This window comes from Coturnix japonica, unplaced genomic scaffold, assembly GCF_054131305.1.
Source record: "Coturnix japonica strain WE unplaced genomic scaffold, WE-NBRP24 Scf044, whole genome shotgun sequence".
Taxonomy (NCBI): domain Eukaryota; kingdom Metazoa; phylum Chordata; class Aves; order Galliformes; family Phasianidae; genus Coturnix; species Coturnix japonica.
In genome coordinates this window covers 1,362,505-1,377,361 of record NW_028188947.1, presented here as the reverse complement: position 1 = coordinate 1,377,361, position 14,857 = coordinate 1,362,505, and the positions used below count along the sequence as shown (strand labels likewise).

Here is a 14,857-nt window from a genome sequence, read left to right as displayed (position 1 = left end):
CGAGACCAGCTATGTGCCCTCCAGGGTGAGTTGAATGTATTTAACCAACTACCAGGGGCACATGTAGTCCAATTGGACCAACCATCGGGGACACCAGATACAATGTTGGTTGCCCCTGTAAGAGGGCGAAAGACAAAACAAGTTTCAACTCAGTTAGAGAAAATGCAGAAGGAGTTAGAAGAGCGGAGGGAGTTAGGAGAGCAGGACTCAGGAGAGCAGGGGGAGTCAGAAGACCAGAAGAAGTTGGAGGAGCAGAGGATGTTAGAGGGGTATAAGAAGATGATAGAGGAGCAGAAGATGATAGAGGAGCAGAAGAAGTTAGAGGAGCAGAAGAAGTTAGAGGAGCAGAGGAAGTTAGGAGAGAGGAAAAAGAAGGAGGGTTACCTGGAGGAAATAACACAAGCGTCAGGGTCAGGGTCAGAGTCAGAAGAGGAGCCAAAAGCTAGTTTTTCTTTACGAGAATTTCTCAAGTCCAAACTTGTAGATGGGGCAGCCTCATCAACACAGTTGCCACCATCAACACCTGGGACGCTTGATAGAGCAAAAGGTGAGCAAAGTATAACGACCATTATTGATCGATCTTTTAAACTGAGTGAAATTTGAGATCTAAGAAAGGATTACACATGTCAGCCAAAAGAAAATATGGTCACTTGGTTACTTCGCTGCTGGGACAATGGTGCCAACAGTGTGTGGCTCGATGGCAGTGAAGCTCGCCAACTGGGTAGCATTTCCAGGGACTCGCGTGTGGACAGACGTATTGGCACATGCCAAAATTGGTCCTACACCTTCTGGAAGCGGATGTTGATAGCGGTAAGAGATAGATTCCCCTTTAAACGGGACTTGGAGCCTGAGAGAAAGAAATGGACTGATATAGAGAAAGGTATCCAATTTTTGAGAGAAAATGCTCTGGTGGAAATGCTATACAGCCCCCAGTTCAATCGTAACGATCCAAACCAATTACATGATCCTGAAGCAGTCCGCGTTCCACGACGAATGTGGTGTGACTTTACAAAGGCAGCTCCAGAAAAGCATGCCAGTGCACTTGCATTAGTATATGGCAAAGGGGACAGGAAACCCTTTGTGAATGAACTAATTGGCAGACTTCAGGAACTTGAATTATTTATAAGCGCTACGGAAGTTAATCTGTATACTTCAGACATTGTCAAAATTGTGGAAAGATTAAACAAAATGGAGGGAACACAAAATGATATTATTGACAAATTGGCTAATGTGCCTGATGTAGAGGAATCCACGGTGGTACAAGATGATGGAAACCAGGATTTCCACGATCGCCTACTGAGAAAGCTAAACAACATGAGTTCCTCTCGACCTGTATCATCAAAAATCTCAACCATTAAAAAGAGACGTCCTCATATTCAAGCAAATGACAATGATAAGTCACCTCGAATCAACGATGAGACTACACGTCTTGCCTTGTTGCTTTTCCTCTGTAGTCATGGGGAGGACATGAAGAAGTGGTGTAATTCATCCACTTCTGCACTTCAGGCATGAGTGGAAGAATTACAAGGTGAAACAACTACCAAGGTGAACTCTTCCAAGAAGGGGAGAGTTCCAGTTGCTGCAAGCCACCGAGGTAAACAATAGAGGGGCCCTCCCCCAGCCAGGGGGGGGAAAGGGACAATAGAGTACACTGGACTGTGTGGATTAAGTGGCCTGGCACATCTCAACCACAGAAATATAAAGCCTTGGTGGACACTGGTTGTCACGGGTTACTTAGATTTACCTATGCCCGTGACAGGGGAAGCCACCCCACGGCCCCCCCCCCCCGGGGCCCGGAAAGGAGGGGGAAAAGGGGGATGGGATAAAAACAGTGACAATCTAAGGAGGAAAGACTTATTTTACTAAATATGATATCGAAATACAAGATAACACAATATAATATAATTAAGGCTAACAAATCGAACGAAACAGAGAGAGAGAGAGTCTCCGAAAACCGAAAGGCCTACTGTGAACTCTAGGCGACACGGCTGGAACGCTTCCCACTCTCCAAGAAGTTCGAGAGAAGAAGGAGGGCACTCCAGCCTGGGAACGAGATTATATAGAGTCCTGGTCCCGTGACTTATTGTTACTCCTGTTGTTCTCTGGAATATGTAGTCTTCTTCTGTGGACTGCACATTCAACAGAAGTATCCATACTTGACATGATGTTATGATGTGGAATACTGATAGCAAAATTACAAAATTACAAAATCCATGACAGGGCTGCAGCTGTCTGGCCTGAATAGCGGTTCACAAGCCATGCACAGAGCAAGCTGCACGGAAAGTGAAAGAACTACCGACTAGAGCAGTGCCATTGAGAACTTTATGTATCATTTAAAAACCAAAAATGCTGATGTACGGTGAGGCTGGTGACCCAGAAATCAGTGTGAACTTTCTATCTCTGACCTTTCTGAGTTAAAAATAGTCCTCCAGAGTTCTAGGCAAAAATTTCCTTATGCTGCATTCTGGGTAGTTGTCACGGTTTAAACAAAAATCTACCTGTGTCCGTGACAGGGGGGCCACAGGCAAGCGAGGTGCTAGAAGGAGCTGAACATCTGTCCCAACTACTTCAGAAGCAGCCCAAACCCCCTCGTACATGGCTAAGATCTCCTTCTCAGTTGGAGTGTAGCACTCCTCAGACCCTTTATATGCTCGACTCCAAAGACCCGGGGGTTGGCCTTGGGTTTCTCCTAAAGCTCTTTGCCACAAACTCCAAGTGGGACCATTCTCTCCAGCAGCAGTGTAGAGGATGTTCTTTACATCCTGTCCTGTCTGTACTGGCCCCAAGGCCACGGCACGGGCTATCTCTTGTTTTCTCTGCTCAAAAGCCTGCTGCTGCTCAGGACCCCATGAGAAATTATTCTTCTTCCGTGTTACGTGATAGTGGGGGCTCACTATGTGGCTGTAGTTTGGGACATGCATTCTCCAAAAGCCCACTACTCCCAGAAAAGATTGGGTCTCTGTCTTGTTGGTGGGCGGAGACATAGCAGTGATTTTTTCAATCACATCTGCTGGGATGTGTCGATGCCCATCTTGACATTTTACACCTAAGAACTGGATTTCCTGGGCAGACCCCTTCACCTTGCTGCGCTTAATGGCAAAACCAGCTTGCAAAAGAATTTGGATTATCTGTTTTCTTTTCTTGAATATCTCTTCTGCTGTATGGCCCCACACGACAATATCATCAATATACTGCAAGTGTTCGGGAGCATTACCATGTTCCAAGACAGCTTGGATCAACCCATGGCAAATTGTTGGGCTGTGCTTCTACCCTTGAGCTGAACGGTTCCAGGTGTACTGAACAGCTCTACAGGAAAAAGCAAACTGTGGCCTACATTTTGCAGCCAATGGGATGGAAAAGAAGGCATTAGCAATGTCAATGGTGGCATACCACCTAGCTTCTTTTGATTCCAGTTCATACTGGAGTTCTAGCATTTCTGATACAGCAGAACTCAATGGAGGTGTGATTTCATTTAGGCCACGGTAATCCACCGTCAACCTCCATTCTTCACTGGCTTTATGCACTGGCCATATGGGGCTGTTAAAAGGCGAGTGAGTTTTGCTAATCGCTCCCTGATTCTCTAATTGGCGAATTAGCTTGTGAATGGGGAGCAATGAGTCCCTGTTGGTGCGGTACTGCCGTCTGTGAACCACTTTGGTGGCAATTGGTACCTCTTGGTCCTTTACCTGGAGCAACCCCACAGCAGAAGGATCATCTGACAGACCAGGTAAAGTTGACAGCTGCTTAACATCATTTGTGTTAACAGCAGCTATCCCAAAGGCCCATTGATACCCCTTGGGATCCTTAAAATATCCCATCCTAAGGTAATCGATACCCAAAACACTTGGAGCCTCTGGACCAGTCACAATAGGGTGTTTTTGCCAGTTTTTACCAGTGAGGCTTATTTCGGCCTCCAACATAGTCAATTCTTGGGAACCCCCAGTCACTCCATGGATATATATTGGTTGTGTCCCTTGGTGACTTGAGGGCATTAGGGTGCATTGTGCACCAGTGTCCACCAAGGCTTTATATTTCTGTGGTTGAGATGTGCCAGGCCACTTAATCCACACAGTCCAGTATACTCTATTGTCCCTTTCCCCTCCTGGCTGAGGGCCGGGCCCCTCTATTGTTTACCTCGTTGACTTGCAGCAACTGGAACTCTCCCCTTCTTGGAAGAGTTCACCTTGGTAGTTGTTTCACCTTGTAATTCTTCCACTCATGCCTGAAGTGCAGAAGTGGATGAATTACACCACTTCTTCATGTCCTCCCCATGACTACAGAGGAAAAGCAACAAGGCAAGACGTGTAGTCTCATTGTTGATTCGAGGTGACTTACCATTGTCATCTGCTTGAATACGAGGACGTCTCTTTTTAATGGTTGAGATTTTCGATGATACAGGTCGAGAGGAACTCATGTTGTTTAGCTTTCTCAATAGGCGATCGTGGAAATCCTGGTTTCCATCATCTTGTACCACTGTGGATTCATCTACATCAGGCACATTAGCCAATTTGTCAATAATATCATTTTGTGTTCCCTCCATTTTGTTTAATCTTTCCACAATTTTGACAATGTCTGAAGTATACAGATTAACTTCTGTAGCGCTTATAAATAATTCAAGTTCCTGAAGTCTGCCAATTAGTTCATTCACAAAGGGTTTCCTTTCCCTTTTGCCATATACTAATGCAAGTGCACTGGCATGCTTTTCTGGAGCTGCCTTTGTAAAGTCACGCCACATTCGTCGTGGAACGCGGACTGCTTCAGGATCATGTAATTGGTTTGGATCGTTACGATTGAACTGGGGGCTGTATAGCATTTCCACCAGAGCACTTTCTCTCAAAGATTGGATACCTTTCTCTATATCAGTCCATTTCTTTCTCTCAGGCTCCAAGTCCCGTTTAAAGGGGAATCTATCTCTTACTGCTATCAACATCCGCTTCCAGAGGGTGTAGGACCGATTTTGGCATGTGCCAATACCTCTGTCCACACGCGAGTCCCTGGAAATGCTACCCAGTTGGCAAGCTTCACTGCCATCAAGCCATGCACTGTTGGCACCATTGTCCCAGCAGTGAAGTAACCAAGTGACCATATGTTCTTTTGGCTGACATGTGAAATCCTTTCTTAGATCTCAAATTTCACTCAGTTTAAAAGATCGATCAATAATGTTCGTAATACTTTGCTCACCTTTTGCTCTATCAAGCGTCCCAGGTGTTGATGGTGGCAACTGTGTTGATGAGGCTGCCCCATCTATAAGTTTGGACTCGAGAAATTCTCGTAAAGAAAATCTAGCTTTTGGCTCCTTTTCAGACTCTGACCCCGACCCTTGTGTTATTTCCTCCAGGTAACCCTCCTTCTTTTTCCTCTCTCCTAACTTCCTCTGCTCCTCTAAATTCTTCTGCTCCTCTAACATCTTCTTATTCCCCTCAGACATCCTCTGCTCCTCCAACTTCATCTGCTCCTGAAACTTCTTCTGCTCCTCTAACATCTTCTTATACTGCTCTAACATCCTCTGCTCCTCTAACTTCTTCTGGTCCTCTGACTCTCCCTGCTCTCCTGAGTCCCCCTGCTCTCCTGAGTCCCCTTGCTCTCCTGAGTCCTGCTCTCCTAACTCCCTCCGCTCTTCTAACTCCTTCTGCATTTTCTCTAACTGAGTTGAAACTTGTTTTGTCTTTCGCCCTCTTACAGGGGCAACCAACATTGTATCTGGTGTCCCCAGTGGCTAGTCAAATTGGACTACATGCGCCCCCAGTGGCTGGCCAAATTGGACTACATGTGCCCCCAGTGGCTGGTCAAATTGGACTACATGTGACCCTGGTAGTTGGTTAAATACATTCAGCTCACCCCGGAGGGCACATAGCTGGTCTCGGAGAGCGTTCCACTCGAACTGGACAGCACCCAACTCAGTCTGGAGGCTGTCGTAGTTGGACTGAAGAGTGTTGTACCCAAACCAGAGGACGTTATGCTCGGACTGGAGAGTGTCGAGTTTGGATTGGATACTCTCATTCTCGGCCCTGAGACTCTCTCTCTCAACCTCAAAATCTTCCCTCTCAGGAATGGTATTGAATAAGGCCTGATAAGCATTAGCTAGGCCCCAAGTCATTTGTGCCTCCTTAGATCTGCCTGAGCCACAAGATTCCTGTCTCAAATATGCAGTCAAACTCTCAGGATTCTTTAAGTGTTCAGGAGTAAAGCTCCATGACACTAAAGATGTCTGTCCTCTAAAAGTCTCTCCAAAGTTTCTCCACACTCCCTGCCACTCAGTATTCTCTGAGTCTAAGGAAGACTTCCTCCTGATGTTATAAATCCAGATACCGAGTGAGATCACTACAATAACCAACAGCAAATTCAGGGAGATTAATATGATTGACAGTGTGGTCCACTGGGACAACTGGTCGGTCGAAGACTGCTTAAAAGATGCAAAGAAAAAAGGAAAAGCACGCTCAAAAACCACCATATCCGTACTATTGGTTGCATTAGTTGCATTAGTTGCTCCCTCTGGAGCTGCATGCAAATACCAAATAAGCGTTGCTAACCATGCTTTCAATCTATTATACATTCGTATAACTTCATAGGAAAAATAGGCTAGCTTAAACATGGTCCAATATGTTTGGAGCATCGTAAAAGAGGAACTAATGAAATGCAGTACCTTATAAAGCACACTTAGTAGAGGGAATTTTTTTTTTTTTTTCAATAGAGAGGGAAAAAAAGTAAAAAAAAAAAAAACAAAGCTCAGCAGTGTTTATAAAATAAACCGGAGTATTGGCAGTCTGCCTGGACTTTCAAGGTCAAGCTCACAATCGCAAACCTAAGATAGCTCCTTAACAGGAAAAAAAACTTGTAGCTCTGTTAAAAGCTAAAAGAGCAACAGAAGAAAACACAGAAAAACAGCAACTCAATTTGCCCGCATTCTCCACCAAAATCTGTCACGGTTTGAACGAAAAGTCCACCTGCGTCCGTGACAGGGGCCGTGGGCCCCGCAGGGGCCCTAGGCCGAAAGGAAAAAGTTAATTAGGAAAAGAAAACAGCGGCAACGATCTAAGGAGGCACACTTATTTACTAAATACTATATCGAAATACCGGATAACACAATATAATACAATATAATTGAAAATTGAAAATTGAGCTAACGAATCAAGCAAAATAGGAGAGAGAATGAGTCCCGTAACCGAGAGGCCTACTGTGAATCTAGGCGAACGGCTGAAGGCTCCCACACACTCCCCTGAATGCCAGAACTCGAAAGACGTCAGTCTGTTCTGCGACTGAGTTAATATAGAGTCCAGGTCCCGTGACCCATCGTGTTGTTCTCTGGGAGATGTAGTCTTCTTCTGTAAGTTGCAGATTCAGTAAAATTATTCATGCTTTATATGATGTTATGATGTGGAATACTGATAGCAAAATTACAAAATTATTAAACCATGACACCCTGGTATTTTTCTTTTTCTTTTCTTAAATATTTTCCTTTTTTTTTCCTTAAATATTTTCCTTTTTACTATTTAAATGTTATGGGCACATCTTATAGAAACACAAGGCTGTTTACAAAGAAGTGCATGCTGTGTTGCTGTATGATGAGCAAGATACACCTATTCTTCATCTAGCAGGAATAGTTGCTGAGCCTTAAGAACAGTTTCAGAAAGCTTTGGGAATTTGGGCGTTTTCCTTGTTTCTGCAACACAAAATGAAAATTTACGCTGTATACAAAGAAAAGGGGAGTCCAAACTTGTACGTTAAATTTGAAGGAGATCAATCTGGGGTAATATTTAAAAAAACATAAAAAAAAAAAAAAAAAGGGGGGGGAGTGTGGTCATCAAATAGTGATGGTGAGTAATAGTGAGGTGGGATTTGAAGCTGAAATTAAAAACTTCTTGTATGGCTGTCTTCATCGTGGCTATCCAGACTATCTGTAGAAATAACAGCTATTATGTAGTCAGCTATTCACCAGTTTTAACTGATTATAAATTACGTTTCAGGGTGGAGAACATAGCATAGTGCCTGACACCTGTGTTGATCCTGAGGGCATTCTTGATTCTGTGCATTATGATGTCATGGATATTAAAGAGCAAGCTGAGGCAGCACATAGTTCCATTGTATCCCTGGGGGACCCGAAGGAAGATATTGGCTGGTTTGAAAAGCAGCTGGAGAAAACTAACTTTGAACTGATGGAGACCAATGAAGAGCTAACAGAGAAAAACACCAAACTACTTAAAACTGAAGAAGAGCTGATGCAGAAGAACAAAGGTGAGTTATGCGATGTGAAAGGTAGAAGACAGAAATAGTTCATTAATCTAAAAGAGAAATAACCAGTTTGAGTAGGAATTAGAGGAGATGTTCTGCCTTTGGAACCATAGCCTGTAGATAAGTGATAGTTTGTTCCTTGTGTATATTCAGGTTCAGCAATTCCACGGGTTTTGGTTATTTCTTTTCTTTTTTCCCCCCTCTCCTTTAAACTGCAACTAGCAGCTTTACGCTTTCATAAGTATGGGGTTAAATATATCTTATATATCTATATCTTGATTTTTACTTTTATATTGTAATCTCTACTCTTCTTTATGTCTTGTTGATGCAATGTTTTCGTTCCAAGAAATATAGAAAACTTTTGAATCACTCCCAATAAGTGAAGACCACATGCAAATTAATTAATCTGTTCAAAAGCTACCTAAACATTAGAATATCTGCAAAAATTGATTACTTAATAAACTATCTATTGGCTACTTATTTAACACAACCTTTTCTGTGTGTTACAGACTTTGAAATGCAGGTGATTAAATTGGATGAGTCTGATGAGCAACTTAAAGAAGCAACTGAGGTAACTTTATCAAGAAGATGTTGTGTAAAATTGTTTTAATACCAACTTGTGGTAGCTTAAAATGCTATTCCAGTAGGCTCCATTAATAGATTTCTTACCGAGCTTAGCTTAACTGAATTTGCCTTTAATGCATTGTGTAATTCAGCTACTTAACACTCCATTAGAAACTGATGACTGAATTTTTTTTATTTTTTATTTCTAAGAAAATGAATGCACAAAATGAAAGGATTCGAGAGCTAATGGACATCGTGGTGCAGAAAGATGACATTATTACAGAGCTACAAGACTTAAAATCTCATTTAGAGGAAAAAGTAAAAGATTATGTGAGTTTTACACATCTCCATATCCTTATACAAAAAAAGGAAAACACTAATTCTATGCTTGTAATCAACACATTTTTGGAAAACTGATTTTCTGTATGTAGCTGGTACTCTCTTGAAATTGTAAACAATTCAAATTTATCTGAAGGTAGTTGTTGTTAACACAAACAACAAAAATATCAGTGTGTTCCACTATCTCCTGCCTCACACTCCTACATCAGAGGAAGAGCAACAGTAAAAGTATGTTGAGTAGAGTTGGAAGTACGAGTATGAATGGTCAGGATATCTCCACGTTCCATGCAGTCCATAAAACTTTATCCTGACTAATGTACTGCGAGCTACTGAATATGTGAAGACTAGCTTGATTAAGTATGTGTGCTTACCACTTCTGGTGGTTTTTGTTCATTTTTTGATGTTTGGTAGCCTGAAGTAGCTCTGAAAACATTTATAGTTAATTCTGTCACTCAGATCTCTAACCTTGTAAGCTTAGCAACTTGACCCTTCTTAGTCTTTGACTGTCTGTATCACTGCAACTTAGTATTTCCATGGTATTAAAGCTGACTGTGATGAGTAGTCATGTCCTCACCTATTACTTCTTCCAAGAACAAGGCTCCAACTCTATCTGTGAGATTGTGTGGCCTGAACACTTCTGAGGCTTTTCTTTTCATAAGTTACTAAAGATGAATAATCAGTCCTTGGCAGTGCCAGCATGGCTTAACAATCGTCATCTTGTAAGTAAGGAAGCTTCACTTGTGGTCAAGGACACAATCTAAAATATGCGTGACAGAGCTGACTAAGCTTTAAGGTTGGATTATATCTGTCACGATGAAAGTGATTTTAGCAGCTTAGCAGAAGTGTGATGTGATGAACTTGTATGAGAGCTGACCATTTGCTCTTTGACCATGTTTGTAATTTTGTTGACTTCTTGGAAACAGGAAATTCTTTGATAAACTGGTAAACTCTTGATTGTGTGCAAGTCTTTTACTTTGTAACCTGCTAGGCTCTTGCTTTCCCTTGTATACTCTACCGAGTATTGCACTTGTCATTATCTGAAGGTGTACTTGTTCTGTCTGCTATTGAAATTTGTAACTGATGTCTATAGAGTCACTGGGTAAATATTTTAGCTGTATGGTTTTGTGTAAATATTTGCCTACAGAAGATTACTGAGACTTAAGTGCTCCTTTTGTTAAGCTTCAATGTAACTGATCTTATATCAATACAGGAAAAGACTACCTACCATTTAACTACCATTAAAGCAGAACCGGCAGAAGAGAACACTAATAAAGGAACTGAAAGCAGCCAATTTTCAGTGCTTTCAGTTAAAGCACTGAAACAAGAGAAAACTGAGTTGGAAGTGGGAAGAAAGCGCAGTACTGACGAGGATAAGCCTACTGTGGAAGAGCCACCTCCAAAGAAAGGTACAGTTTCTTCCATCCTTGAACAGGGTGTCTTCCAAAACAATAAATTGCTTCCTATTCCGGATAGGAAGCAAAAGGCTGTGAAGCGCGTACCTTATGGTATAAGGAGAAAAGCCACTGTGTTAAACTGTAAATAGAAGTAACTGTTATGTAAATATCCCTTTTTCAGAAGGTCCTATGCTGTTCATTTTTGAATGCTTAAGAATAAAAGTTTTTTGCACTATTTTTTTCCTTTTTGCTGCTTTTTCCTCATCTGTTGATGCACTTGCAGATTTGGTAATAGTTTTAAAGCAGTTTCTTTAGGATTGTTTCAACTGCTGTTGCTGATCTTCTGAGTAGCATCAGCTGTTCAAGTGCTTTTTTTTGTTTGTTTGTTTTGTTTTTCCTGAAGCAACTATCAAAATTGTTGACGACCTGCTAATTGCTCGCTCATGGGCAATATTTGAGCAAAATGGTTTGGATAAGCTCTGATGCATTTAACTTCACTTCTGGGCACAGCTGAGCATCAGTGTTCCTAGAATTACGGAAGGCATATACAATGTAGAAGGGAAAATCTAAAACTTAGCTGTATTCCCTTCCTTTCTTGTATTCCTCTTGCAAAATATGTGCAAGGGAGAAAGTCAAGGCCTTCTTTGGATGAGATGCTGTTCTTGGATGATTTGTCCCTGCTGCCTTTATTTGGCATAAATATTGAATCCTAATGTGACCACTGAATGGCATCACATATAAGCATCTTACCAGAGACTGAGGGAGGGATGTGGACTCCTCCATACTCCAAATAGTAGTGGGTTTGTTCTAATCATATGACCAAAGCTCTCATTTAACAATTAATGACAGCAATGCTCCACATAGGAATTAAAATGGGTAGCTGATAGTCACAATGTCAGCATGAAGTTTTCTGTTAAGAAGTACTGAGTATTCAATCATGTTAAAATTTTCTTCTATTTGTGAGTATTAATAGCATCCAATTTCAAAAACTGCTTAATATATATTCTTTAGCTATGTTAAATATACACAGTAGAACAATGAGCACAGGTATGTTATGCTGGTTCTTTTGTAGAATTAGTTATATAAGTAGCACAAGCAGAAGTGTTTTAGGAGATGCTAGGTTATCTCAGCTTCAAGTTCAGGGTATTTACACCATTCTCTGAGCTTTTAGGTCTTGTTTCCTATGCTCTGTAATAATGCTTTTTCCCTACTTCCTCTGTAAGGAGCTTCTAGACTGAACATTACACATCTTCTCCCTAGTCTTATTTATCTTGCTTTAGTGCTTGCTTGTTGTTTTCAGCATAAAGTGTTTAGATTACTTATAAATCATATTCCCCTCACTAGTGTTGCTGGGAGCAGCAATCAAACCCAAAACCTGGTTTGGGGTGGAATATGCCACTGCTGTTTCTTCAGTATGACTTTTAAATCAGTTGAGGGCTGTATATAAAACTCCTTAGATGAGTTAAGAGGCTGTTTCCATGCAGTACATGTGAATCTGTATGTAATGCAGGCTGCATGTGGGCGCTATAAAATTCTGCATTTCTGTAGTTGTAGTAATAAAAGGACTGTACAAGAATCACCATGGAATATATTGTTGTGGTGACACAATCCCTAGTAAGTCTTGACTTATTTTTTTTAATACTTAAAGTATGCATATTATGGAATGGACATAACTGGATTCTAAAGCAATGATGAAATACAGCAGAAGTCGCTTTTGATAGAAAGAAAATGCATGTGATTTTAGCTAATTGCTCACCAGTTAAAGAAAAACACAGCCCCAAGCTAATGGAATATTTATGGAAACTTGAATCTGCAAATTTGTACAACTTTATGAGTGAACTTTATATGCAAAAGAGTAAGTGTGGACAGAAGTAGGAATCCTCATATTTTGTTTAGAGATCAACTGAATAAGAGAGACAGATATCAACACTTAAGTGATCAACTTGTCCAGGGTTTTATCTTTCTTTTGAAAGTAAGAGGACTGTGAGTTGGAATGAAATTTCTTAGAGAACTGTTTATCTACCATTTAGATGTAGATGGAGTGATTCCTGGCTGCCTTATAGGGATTGCTGAAGCAGGGAAGATAGAAAGAATATAGCTGTGAATTATCTATCTCGTTCCCATGTTTCTTAAATCTAATAAGATTTCCTACTGGTGTGGAGCGGAAGGTTTGAGTAGTGCCATGGTAAAAGTGTTCTTCCAGACTGAAAACCTTTTGCAGTTAATTCTGTATAGAAATCTGAGGCACCTGATTACGTGTCCAGAGAACTTTAATTCCTTCACTAGTATCAAATACTATGTGATGTGAGGGCATGGCTTGCATATTTGTGACAGTTTTTAACTTAGAAGTTGCTACTTGGTGTTGTGAACTGCTATGTAATAATGATTTTAATCAATCTGAGCTACATTCCTTTTCCCTTTTTTTTTTTTGTTTGTTTGTTTGTTTGTTTGTTTTACAGTAGTTGTAAATGAGAGAAAGAAAAAGAACACTGTAGAGCAAAAGAAAATTGAACACATGAAACAAAAGTGCTCCACGTACCGAAAGGAAGTACTAGCACTGAGGGAAAGAACTGAAATCTTGGAACGTCATTTAACTGTGCTTGAAGAACAATGCAGAAGAGAAAAAAATAAAAAAGAAGATTTCAGTAAGCAGGTAACAAGCCTGCGTATTGAGCTTTCTTTTTCTGAAGAAACAGCTGATACCCTCCGTGAACAAATTCTGCAGGGTCAAGCTGACTATCAGGAAATTGCTTCTGAACTGGATGAACAGAAATCTATAAATATGACACTAGAAGACAAAAATGCCCAACTAACTAACAACATAGAAGTTGCCAAAGAATATATAATTGATAAAGTGTCACAAGTAAAAGAAATGCGGACCAAATTAGATGAATTATACAAATGTCACTTAGAGTTTCACTCCATCGGTACTGACTTTGTCAGTGTAAAGGATTCCTCAGAATCTGAAAAAGATGAGCCAGGGACATCTCAAATTAGTTCTGCATGCATTCAGTCACAGACTTCTTCCATCTCAGATCTTGTGCAGGACCTCTCCTTTAACTATAGTCTTGAAAGGATTTGAGAAGTATGCAGAAGTATTGTTGATGTTTCCTCACAAAAAAGTCAGCACATCAAAGCACTGCTTCAAGACAATGAAAACCTAAAGGCGGGACTGAATAATGCTGAAAATCATAATCGTCAACTTGTAATGAAGCTATGTGAGATTACAACTCAGACTAGTCAGGAAGATGATCTTGTGAATCAGTTACATGAGCAAATAGAAAACTCAGGACTTTGAAGAAAAGACTGCAGAAGATCACAGAGTGATTGCACAATTTCAGGAGGAAGTTGCCAACTGTGAGGTAAAAATAAGAGAGCTTGAATATCGCCTGGAGGCTTCCAAGACAATGGAAGACAATGTGTCAAAACTCAATGAATTACTTAAAGAAAAAGAATCTATTATTGTTAATCTGGAGACAGTTACAGCTACTCTGCAGGAGAAGTCTGCTAATGCAGACAAAAAGGTTGAAGATTTAAGTAGCAAAGAAGCAAATCTGATTCAAGAAGTTATGCAGCTGAAAAACAGCTTGGAGCAGATGAAACACTCTCTTTGGGAAAAGGAAAAGAGTGAAATGGAGAAAGTGCAACGTATAGAATCGTAAGTAACCACTGAGTTAACTTAGAGCCCTTTGAGAATGAACTAGAGTTAAAAATAGTTAATGGGAACATCCCTTTGACTTAATGCATTTGCATGCTTATCAATGGCCAAACTACTACTTTAGGATGCTTTGGTATGCTACTTGAGTTCCAAGGGAAAACAGGAGTGTGCAAGGAAATAAAGAATAATATGGGGATTGCTGGTGGTTTTGTTGTACATCCCTCAGAATAGCATCTGAATAATTTATTGCTTCAGAATCTGATTATGAGAAGCAAGCTGAAATTCAAAAGTAATTGTTTAAATCACTGGTCTAGATAGATTTAAGAGTCTATTTACAAATAGAAACCAACAGGCAGGGCATGGATTAAGCTGTAATTGCTGTTTCCATGAGATATGTAACAGCAATGTTCTTTGTGTCTTTATTTTTAACATAAGGCTAGAAAATATTCTTTCTGAGAGTTCTGCCCTTGTACTGAATTTGAAAAAAGATTTGCAGAGGAAAGAAGAAGAGTATGCAGATCTAAAAGACAAACATTCTGATGCCGAGAAACAAATTCAGCAACTACAAAGCGAGGTTTGTAGTCAACTGAGATATTTTTTTCTGTAAGATTATGCTTGGCTTTCTGCTGTTAAAACTTCTCAAACTTTAACTATGAAGCTGGAAATTTCACAC

At 40.6% G+C, this 14,857-nt stretch overlaps 1 protein-coding gene across 1 annotated transcript in view; it reads left to right on the top strand.

Moving 5' to 3' along the window:
- LOC146752552 (uncharacterized) overlaps positions 1-14,648 on the top strand; it is a 55,176-nt gene extending 40,528 nt beyond the window's left edge. The window contains exons 2-7 of the mRNA XM_085531760.1: positions 7,965-8,232; positions 8,739-8,800; positions 9,004-9,123; positions 10,343-10,538; positions 12,986-14,184; positions 14,620-14,648. Of these exons, the coding sequence (XP_085387886.1) occupies positions 7,965-8,232; positions 8,739-8,800; positions 9,004-9,123; positions 10,343-10,538; positions 12,986-13,608 (1,269 nt within the window). The 3' untranslated portion in view covers positions 13,609-14,184; positions 14,620-14,648. The remainder of the gene's footprint in view (positions 1-7,964; positions 8,233-8,738; positions 8,801-9,003; positions 9,124-10,342; positions 10,539-12,985; positions 14,185-14,619) is intronic.
- Positions 14,649-14,857: the final 209 nt, after the last annotated feature.